General features: G+C 37.4%; 1 protein-coding gene across 2 annotated transcripts in view; it reads right to left on the bottom strand.

Moving 5' to 3' along the window:
• Positions 1 to 5471: 5471 nt before the first annotated feature.
• The window catches only part of DNAJA3 (DnaJ heat shock protein family (Hsp40) member A3), a 44414-nt gene continuing 38670 nt past the window's right edge, over positions 5472 to 11215 (bottom strand). For both annotated transcript variants that reach the window (XM_007499066.3, XM_001363363.5), the window contains one exon: positions 5472 to 10598. In XM_007499066.3, coding sequence (XP_007499128.1) covers positions 10576 to 10598 — 23 coding nt within the window. In that variant the 3' untranslated portion in view covers positions 5472 to 10575. The remainder of the gene's footprint in view (positions 10599 to 11215) is intronic.

The following is an 11215-nucleotide window of genomic DNA, read 5'->3' as shown; positions in this document are numbered from 1 at the left end:
CTTGGAGCAGACATGGTTGAAATTCAGGAGAGGAACAAATGGTTGGGTATGTGGAGTGAGAATGGATGTTCCTTAACAGAAATAAGCAGGTTTGAAGGAGTGAGTGTTGGGGGAAAAGATAATGAATTCTCTTTTTGATGTGTTGAGTTTTAGAGGCTGTGAAGTGTGAAGATATCATGCTGGCAGCTGGAGATGAAGGACTCGGAAGAGTCCTTCAGAAGAGAGAAGAGAGCTAAATATGTAAATCTGGGAAGCAAGGACATAGACATGAGTTAAACCCATAGAGGCTGACACATTAAGAGAGAAAAGGAAGGCAAGGCCCAAGGCAAAGTCCTTAGGATATACTTACACAAAATGAAAAGGACGGGGATGATGGTACTGCTGAGGAGGCTTCAAAAAACAAGCAGAAGCGGTATTGTTAAGAAAACTAATGTTCAAGGATGGAGCTCAAAACACTCCAAGGGTTTGGTAAACAAGAAGCCAGTTTCAGTCAAGAGGTCGATCTCAAAATAAAGGAATAGAATGTCACAACTAGAAAGAGCATTTGAATAGAGTCCAGTTAGAACTAAGAGACAAGAGAGCTCATCCAGTCTATTCCCCTCATTTTACAGATAGGGGCAGATAGGGGAGCTGAAGTCCAGGCTATTATTTTCAGTCCCTCAGAGAATTCCTATTTAAGAAGACTTAACTAAACCCATGATAATTAGCATACCTAGCCCCCTTCAAAGGCTGCTTTTCAAACAAAATATAACTAAGGATGACTAAAAGATAATATGTATAACCCTTTGAGGTTATCAACATGCTTTATATACATTATCTCATTTGCTGTAGCATTTTACCTTGAAATAGGTGAGGCCTGAGGGCAGTTAGATGGCTCAGTGAATTGAGAGCCAGACTCAAGAGATGGGTGGTCAAATGTGTATTGAGACACTTCTGGCTGTGTGACCCTGGGCAAGTCACTTAACTCCCATCACCTAGCCCTTTCTGTTTTTCTGCTTTAGCACTAATATACAGTATTGATTCTAAGACAGAAGGTAAGGTTTAAAGCAAAAAAATAGGTGAGGTCTCTTGACAGCTGTCAGACTCAAGATGCATAATAAGACACACATTTTCAGACACTGCCAATATGGAAATGTGCTTAGCAGAATTATGTATATTTGTTACAAGAATTTTGTTTTTTTCCCTCATTTTGGTGGAGTGGAAGGCAGGGTTAGGGTAGGTAGCCAAAAAGAGGGGAGGGGGGAAGGAAGAGGCATTGAAGCAACACTTTTTTTTAATGAAAAGGCCAGAAAGCAGGACATGACAACTTTGAAAACCAAAGGGTGAACCTGCATACACAAAAGAAAAGTAAAGCTATACATGGTAGAGATCTACAGTTTTGTATATGTGGAACTACCTATATTATTTGGTGTTTGTCAGAATAAAAAAGAAAATTGGAGCAACTAGCATATTAATTCAGTCCCCCATTACATATGTCTTGGACAGGTGCTCTAGATAGACAACTAGCTGCACGCAGAATTGAATAAAAATTTTTCATTAGGAAAGGTGCATAGAAAGGTGTGTGTGTAGGGGGAAGGGTCCAACACTGTGATTTCTCAGGAACACGCTTAGTGGGGAAAGTCACTCAAGTAATACAGATTTGCACTGTTCTACAGCCGTAGGATCTGCTTCATTCTTCCAGCAAGGATTGTTTCTCTTTTTCTGAGATGTGGTTCTTCCCAAGATGGATAGTCTAATGGGTTCTGGATTCAATTAACACAATATCTTCAAACAAACATATCAAGCTATCGCAATATACCTGTTCTCTACATTCTATTCAGGGATTCCTTTAGAATGCTGAACGTTTCAATATCAATCCTCTAATATCTGTAGTCTAATCTGTTACAGGATACTTCATGATGTAATTGTGTATGTGAGTCATAAAATTCTAACAGTATTATTCGGGAAGACTTGGCTAGCCCAACTTCTACATTTTTTAGATGAGAAAAGGCCCGGAAAGATTAAAAAACAATATCCTGAGGTCACAAAGTGGAGAGATGGAACTAGAACCCAAGCCAATTATATCATGTGCCCAAAGGTAACAAAAAACATAATTTCATGGTTTGTTTGGTCATTTTGAAGAGATCTACTCATGAATATTTGCAAAACTGAGACCACCATGAATAGAAGTGCAAATTAAATGCCAACATCCACTACAGAGAAGAGGTAAAGAAATCCTGTGAAAGAAAGAATAGAATCTTCTAAATTAAATCAACATGTATTCTGTCATCCAAAGAGCAGAAATAGGTGAGGAGAATAAGAATCATTATAAAATATGGATTAGGAATAAGGAATGAGAGAGACCAAAGACCTGTAAGATCACACAGAAGCCTCACAGCTAATTCATTAATCATGAGGAAAGAATCAGTAAACATATAGACATAGTGAACACCAAGTAAAATAACCCCCAAAATTTGATTAAATTTTAACAGACATTTTCTAATATGGAAGTCATTCCTGAAGCAGCAGTCAGATCACCGACTTGTTAGCACAAAGATCAAAACTGCCCACAAAATTTGAACAAAAATGAGTCCATTCACCAAGACATATAAATTATAGAAAGATATAACTCAATTCTGACATATTCAAAGTTATTTATGGAAAATGGAATATACGTGGAAGAAGGGGCACGGTCAGTAGGGGGCACGGTCAACAGAGCTAGGCCTGGAGTCAAAATCACTTGAGTTCAAATACAGGCTCAGAGAGTTAACTAGCTGTGACCTGAGAAAATGTCTTTACATTTGCATCAGTTTCCTCTGCTGAAAAATGGAAATACATCCCAGAATCTCCGTGAAGCTCAAACAAGATACTGTAAAGCACTTAACACAGTGCCTGGCACATTGTAGGCACTCCATAAATGCTATTATTATAGTTGATAAGCCAGGTACTGTCCTGGATGTTGGTACCAAGGCAAGGATGGTCTCTGAGTTTAGGGAGCTCACATTCTAGTGGGGAGAACAGTATGTAAATAACTAGATACACAAAAGAAAGAACAGAATGGATGGAAGATGATGATCTTAGAAGGGTATCAACAGTTGGGAAGGAGGGCAGCATGATGAGTATAGGCCTCATAAAGAAGAGATATGACCGGTCTTGAAGGAAGCTGAGGAAGAGGTGGAAGGAATATAAAAAAATGACAAGGGAGGGCACTACAGGTATGAGGGACAGCCAGGGCAAAGGCAGAAAAATGGGAGGAGTGTTGTGTACAAAGAATGCCAAGTAGACCCACACTGCTGGGTTGTGGCATACATGGAGGTGAATAAAATATGAGAAGACTAGAAAGCCAGGAAGGGGTCAGGATATGAGTGAACAAATAAAGCATTTAATAATAGTAGTGCTATATACTAAATGAGATACAAACAGAAAAGCAAGAAAGATCTTGCAAAGGGGGATGACAACACATAGAAGGTTGGATGGAAACATCCCATGGGCCTTAAGGTGCAGTAGCAGCAAGGAAGACATTCATACCAAGACATTAATACATCATTTATAACATCATTTCCAATGACAAAATTCTACCAGTTTCTGAGGCTGAACCAAGGGCCAAGGACTTGTTGGTGAAAACATTTTTTTAAACCCTTATCTTCTGTCTTAAAATCAATACTAGGTATTTTAAAAAATAGACGCGAATACAGGACTACAATCCCCACAAGCCTTTGCTCCACTTCCCCAAAATGCTTTGTGATCTCACGCAATTCTGAGGTGGGCCGAGATGGAGGAAGGATTTAAGCTGGTGGCAAAGGTTTTTGGCTCTCTTTTCTCTCTTTTGGACTTCCATTTTGGAGCAGATGCGTCTCTTCTGTGATGTGAGGTTATTTTGCCTAGGCCTTTGGCCTAGGCACATGTTTCTTACTTGTATATTCTTTAATCCTTAATAAACCTCTAAAAAAATATAATACTCCTTGCAGAGAGAAACTAATTTCTACCTGCCTCAGTCTCCCCTAAATTTTAACTGTTACAGTATTAGTTCCAAGACAGAAGAGAGGTAAGGGCTAGGCAATGGGGGTTAAGTGATTTGCCCAGGGTCACACAGATAGGAAGTGTCTAAGGCCAGATTTGAACCCAAGACCTCCTATCTCTAGGTCTGGCTATCAATCCACTGAGCCACCCAGATGCCCTGTGAAAATTATCTTTTCTGGGTCTTCTGCAGCTGAAGCTACAGCCCCTGCCAGGGAAGTTTGTTGCCAGGTCATGTCTCCACAGGGGCTGCTTCCCAGGATGGTAGCTGAGGACACTGCTGGAAGTATCTTCCCAAGCCTCTTGGATTCAGGATCCTAGACTGTACAAATCAGGGTCTGAGGGGAGAGGGTGATCAAGGTGGTGGTTTGATTTGCCTGTACTTGCTGCTTTAGCTAGGTTGGCTTGCTGCCCTGTGTGGCACAATTAGGGGTATGGATGACTCCTTTTCCATGGAGCTGCTTCTTCAAATGATGGCTGTGAAGATTGGGCTGAAAGGAATTAAAGCTTTCAGAGCCAAAGGGAGCACTTTACATTTGTTTCTGGGAGAAAAAAAGATGACAGTGCAATCTGAATAGGGATGGTCATATGATTAGCTTTAGGAAAATTGGTGAGTGGAGGATGGAGAGATATAAAGTAACCATAATAATTTCATACAGAAATTCAACTGATATAAATAAGTTGCCATATAACATGGAGACTTAAAAACCAAAAAGTACTTTAGTCAGTAAATACAACTTACTTGCCTAGTAGATATATAGCAGCCAAAGGCAACACTACTGTAGAATACAAACTTGTTTGCAAAATCTTATGAATAAGAATAAAAGATTTTTTAAAAGAATGGAAGATTATGAGAAGCACTGATTCATAAAAGAGAAAAACAGCATAGACTAAATCTAGTTTAGAGAAAGCTTGACAAAAGACCCAATTTTATTACTGAGAGCACTTAAGGATGAAAAGGGAAGAAAAACAAAAAAGAAAAATGGAAAATATCTGCAAATATTTTTATAATTGATTTTTTTTCACCATCAAAGACAGTATCCACCACACATAGACTCTAACTCATAATCTCAGAAGTGCAATACAGAACAAGGGAAAAACAACTGGCTAATTAGAACAAGTGCAAATAGAAGAGAGATCTGCTTTGAAGAAAACCACAGCTGTGGGAGCACCAAGGCATTGATATGTACAGTACTGAAGAAGAGGAAGATAACAGTTATAGGGAAAGAACTTGCCTTTTATTAATACTGAATAAAGGTGACTGAGAAAATATTAACAACTCATGACCTGCATGACTATTTTCCTCATTTATAAAAAACTGTTTATGAAAATTACCTGGAGGGCATTCTTGATGAGGATATTAGTAGGAACTAGGCAGGTATTTATAAGCAACATTCTACAGTAAACCACATCTTTACCTTTAATCTACAGTAAACCACATAGTTGATTTAAAGATGGAACAACAGTTCACTGTGTTTATTCACTAAATTATTTATTTAATTCGCTAAAGCAAAAAACAACTTCAAGACTATTGTCTAACAATATCTCCCATTCATACATCAAAATTATTCAAGATTCCTTTAAGGTTATGAGATTACCTTGTTTGATGATCCTCTGATCATAAATGCCAGGCAATGCATAACACAGGGAAGGAGGTATGTTTGCCACTTTCATAATCATGAGAGATTCAATGCAAAGGACAAAATTTTTTTTTAAAGAGCAATTCTCCATAGAGGACAGGGTCATTCAAATACTCGTTTGTATATGATCGTGTCCTAGTTGCATCAAGTGCTGTAACACTGCAAAGCCCCCAAGAACTCCATGACCACTCAAAAAGAGTTTGGCTTAGCCATCCACCCGTGAAAAAATTAAGTGGATGAAAAATATCAGTTGTCCAGAATATGGCATGCAGTTATATTATAACTACAAAATATAATGATCTATAGAAACTGTCCATCAACATATATATCCTAAGTAGGCAATCCAAAGGGAAAAGTTGTACAAAATCAACAGGTTGAAAACAAGCTAAATTGTCCTTTTTTTTTTTTAAACACACCCTTACCTAGAATCAATACTGGGTATGGTTCCAAGGTAAGAGTAGTGAGGACTAGGCAATGGGGGTTGTGATTTGCCCAGAGTCAAACAGCTAGGAAGTGTCTGAAGTAAAATTTGAACCCAAGACCTCTTATCTTTAGGCCTGACTTTCAATTCACTGAGCTACGTAGCTGCCCTCAGACTAAACTAAGAAATTACAAAATTCCTTTAATAATTCCAAACTTCTCCCAAAAACTAAGGCCCATTTTAAAAATATCAATATTCTACCAAATTATTATATGACTCTGAGGCATGGAATACTAGTTTTCAAAGAATTAAAAATGAGTATCATAGAGAGGCACGTTTTGGGTGTGAGCATCCTGCAACATCTAACAAGGAACTATGATGTACTAGATTGAAAGATATCATGTATGCCTGAAAAATATGGGCTAGTCAGAGATTAGAATAAGACATGTCTGTGTGCTCAACCAGTATCCTAAGAATGTCAGGAAAAAGCAAAAAAGGTAGACTCTTGGGTAAACACCTTGTGATAAACTTTAGGGAGGATGCAGGTAAGTCACATGAGACAGGCAGGTGCATAATGTTTGAATCCACATCACTGGAGGGAATGGCACATTAATGAGATCACACACTCACTTAATTGGCTGTACATATATAAAGTGGTTTTGGGAAGGGAGAAGCATTAGCTGTTGGGGAAATGTAGGAGATGTACCTTGAGCTGAGCCTTGACAGGAGCCTGGGGTTCCAAGAGGTCAGAATAAGGAAGAAAACTTCAGGCTAGCCTGTTGAAGGAATGGTAGTGGGAGATAGAATGCCAAGCACTAAGGGAAGCAAGTTTGCCATGTGTATTTAGCCTAGAAAGATAGGGTGGAAGCAACCTGTGAAAGACTTTAAATGCTCAATAGTTTACATTTTATCATAGAGATATTAGAAAGCCAATGAAAATTCTCAACAGGGGAGTGACATGATCAGACTTTTGTTTTAGGAATATTAATTCATTAGCTATAATGAATGGAGAGATTTAAAGCAAGGGGACAAATTAGAGTATCACACACATAGCGTGGAGGGAGTTTGTAAGGAGATTTATAGTTAAGTAGAGTAGTTTCCATCAATTGCTCCTGACTATGGTTTGTGAATAAGAGCAAGGATGAGGTCAGAAGGGGCAAATATAATCATTTATATGTAAAATTATGAGGAGAAAATGTGGATTATATATAGCAGTAATTTTCCACATCAGTTCATATTCTACATTGTTTTCTGAGAAGGAAATTTCTCAATAGTGCTTTTAAACTCTTAGGTATTTTATAGCAAGTGTCTCTGATTTTATAGCAAGTGTCTCTGCCTAATCTCTCAAATATATAACTGAGTCAAATTTATAAGAATATAAAGCATACCCCAATTGATACAAAATGGCCAACTGTTATAAACAATTCTCAGAGAAAGAAGTTAAAACTATCTATAGTCATATGAAAAAATGCTCCAAATCACTACTTATTAGAGAAATGCAAATTAAAATAACTCTGAGATACCATCTCATACCTATCAAATCAGCTAATGTGATCAAAAAGGAAAATAATAAATGTTAAGAGGGGATGTGGGAAAATTCAGACACTAATATACTGTTGGTAAAACTGTGAACTAATACAAGCATTTTGGACAGCAATTTGGAAATATGCCAAGGGGCATACCCTTTGACTCACAAATACCACTACTGGGTCTGTATCCCAAAGAGATCAGAGATAATGAGAAAGGACCCTACCTGCACAAAAATATTTTTAGCAGCTCCTTTTGTAGTGGCAAAGAATTGGAAACTGGGGGTGTGCATCAATTGAGGAATAGCTAAACAAGTTGTGATATATGTTGCAATGAAATACTATTGCACTCTAAGAAATGACCAACAGGATGAATTCAGAAAAATCTAGAAAGACCTATATGAACTGACATAAAGTGAAATAAACAGAGCCAAGAGACCACTATATATAGTAACAGAAATACTGTTCAATGATCAACTGTGAAAGACTAAACTATTATCAGCAAAGCAAGTTTCCAAGATATCCAGAAGAGATTCATGATGAAAAATGCTATCCACAGCCAAAAAAGGAACTGTTGGAGTCTAACTGTGTAGATCAAAGTATGTCATCTTCCATTTTATTTCCTTCATGAGTTTTTTAATTGTATGTGTGATATATCTTTCACTGCATGAGGAATATGGAAATGTGTATTGGTAACAGCGCTAATAGAATCAATCTCAAACTATTTACCACAGGGGAGATAGATGTCTGAAACATAAAATGTCAGAAAAAATTTATCAAAAATGGTTTCTATATGTAATGTATAATGTATATGTATAAATGTATATGTATAAAAATAAACTCTTAGGTAGCATCTGCCAGACAAATCTGGAGTCAATTATTTGCATTAGCAAATTTGCCACTTATCTGAGCTACATAATATTCTCAACATTTTCCTGCAAAATCACAGCAAGAGCCCTAACTTTGGAGATGAGAGATGTGGGTTTGAATCCTACACCTGTTATTTGCTTGCCATGATTAAGGGCAAATCACTTAATCTCAGCCATGGCCCTTATCTTTAAAAGAGAAACAAGAAAATTATAATAGCCCCTCTCACAGAATATGAGGTTCAAATAAGAATGTAAAGCACTCCACAAAACATCAAAATTCTAAATAGGGGGCTGTTAGGTGGTTCAGTGGATAGAGAACCAGGCCTAAGAGGTTCTGAGTTCAAAACTGGCCTTAGACATTTCCTAGCTATGGGATCCTGGGTAAATCACATAACCCCTATTGCCTAGCTCTTACCCCTCCTTCTGCCTTGGAACCAATACCCAGTACTGACTCTAAAGAAGAAAGTAAGGGTTTAAAAAAAACCCAACCATGTAAATATAACTGATATATTGCTTGTCTTCTCAGTGGATGGAGGAAGGTTTGGAGGGGCAAAGAATTTGGAATTCAAATTTTGTTTTAAATTAATGTCAAAAACAAGTAAATAATGAATTGAAAGATTTTGGGAAAAGAGCAGATTAAGCTTTAAAAAACAAACAAACATATGTAAATGTGAGTTATCATTATTGCATTGCCCAGGGAACCTCTGCTTTCATAGGATACTCAATTTAGGTAAGTGCCTTGTAGCTGAAATCCTTTTTTTCCAAAGAAATGGACCACACAATAGGTTTTTAAACATCTTTTTGCAGCAGATAATCTTATTTACATTGATACAGAATCACTTTACAGATTTTAAATTAGACACTAATAATGGCTTTATTTTAAGCAAATTAAAAATGAAATAAAAAGTGGAACCATTCAGAAACATTCTTCATTAACCTGCTTGACTTTTAGCATGAGTATTTTTTAAACACTTAGAAGCCACAATAGTTAGATAAAGCTGTGGCCACTATGGAAACAATACATTTTGCTATAGTTTAAAACCTGAAAACCTGAAACTGGTTAGATTACTATTTTTAAAAAACCAAACAAACACTTGTACATGAAGAGACAATGATTCTTAAGAGTCAAATAATTTAAAGATACTTTTCTGATGATGCCAACAATGTAAGAACAGTAATCCAAGAACCTTACCCCATGGGCTGGCAAGAACTCAGTTTGAATGGAATAGCTGAACTCTGTCCACTTAAGGACATGGGATATATATATATATATATATATAGTCTGACTTGGTAAAAGGGCAGTATATTGGGCTTTCAGTCTGGCTTTAAATGACAAAACTGAAATAGGGGAACACCAGGATACCTTTGTTAAGGATAACTCTATAATAATTATGCCCTATAGTCAATAAGTGTATACACCCTCCCCCCCAATTAAATCTTATTAGATCATTAGATGCTTTCACACCACCAAAGTGCTTACTTAGATGCACTGTACCCCTAGAATTTTGAATACAATGACACATGGAAGTAGCTGCAAAGAAGGGAGAATTGAATAGCTCCCGACATATCCTTTTAGAAGGAAAAGGACATTGTCAAGGCATGCTGAGTATAAGCTCTTAGAGAAGAGAGCCTATTGGGACGGATTTATTTGGGCAGTTCTTCGGGATACTTGCTAAGTGAAAAGTTAATTAGTTCACAGCTGTATGCAGCTTAAGGCTTCATTTTAAGCTGTAGGCAGAGGTTTTGTGTTTTTTTTGTTTTGTTTTTTTACATTTTATACCTACACTTCCTATCACATCCAACTCCAAATTAAAATTTTGGCTCCATAAGAAGTATCAATTGTTCTACTGAGTGTAGAGTCAGAAGGATTTGGGTTACCTTCCCTTGGACAAGAAATCTGCATCATCTTTAAGATATAAGGGTCTGTCTTAGAGTTAAGGCATGTCTTATTGATAAGTCCATCCACTGGTAACCCTATTCTAAAGGGGAAATTTGTCACATGATTTTACTGTTGATGAAGTATGTCAGAGAGCCTCTGCATGCAGCTGCTGTGCTATTGATCTGGAGTCCTTCCATTTTCCAGTCCGACAGACAGAATGATGTGTCCTTGTGACTTCCTTTGCCTAGTTTCCAGTAGACCGTTTGCCTGCATTTAAGAAGAAAAACAACATTTTACTTGGCTTAACTTCAAAATGACAATAGGAAATTCCCCTGTGGGTAAGATTTACTAAACGGTCTCCAGTTGACATGCAGGATCAGAGGAGCAGGACATTTATCCAAATGGGACATACAAAAGACCCAAAACAGGTGTGGGAAGAGGGGGAGACACAATAACCATGGGTTAAGCCTCTGAAAGAGATTTGCAAATCCCCTGGATTCATAACAATTCTCTGAATCGATGAGCTAAAGATAGTCAAGAGGTTAAAAGTCTCAAGTTCTAATCCAAGTTCTGCCACTGATTCACTCTGTGACCCTGGGCAATCCAATTTCTCTAACTACAGAATGGAAAGAGTGCCTATGGTGAAAAACTGAAAATGGTTTGCCAAAAACTTAGTGAAGTGGAATGTGATCACAAAGCTGACTGTTGACATATAGCAATTACAAAGCAATCATTCAACAATAGCTTTTGCTACTGCTATAACAACAACAGTATAAGTAATTTTAAGTGCCTAATAGGCCTGAGGCTAAAAGTTAACGTGAGAGAAAAGAACCACTAGTTAAAGGGAGAAGGGGAAGGGAAGGAGAAATACCTCATGAAATTTC

The sequence above is a fragment of the Monodelphis domestica genome, chromosome 7 (genome assembly GCF_027887165.1).
Source record: "Monodelphis domestica isolate mMonDom1 chromosome 7, mMonDom1.pri, whole genome shotgun sequence".
Taxonomy (NCBI): Eukaryota; Metazoa; Chordata; class Mammalia; order Didelphimorphia; family Didelphidae; genus Monodelphis; species Monodelphis domestica.
The sequence above is the reverse complement of the archived record's forward strand: the minus strand, read 5'-3'. Positions and strand labels throughout refer to the sequence as shown.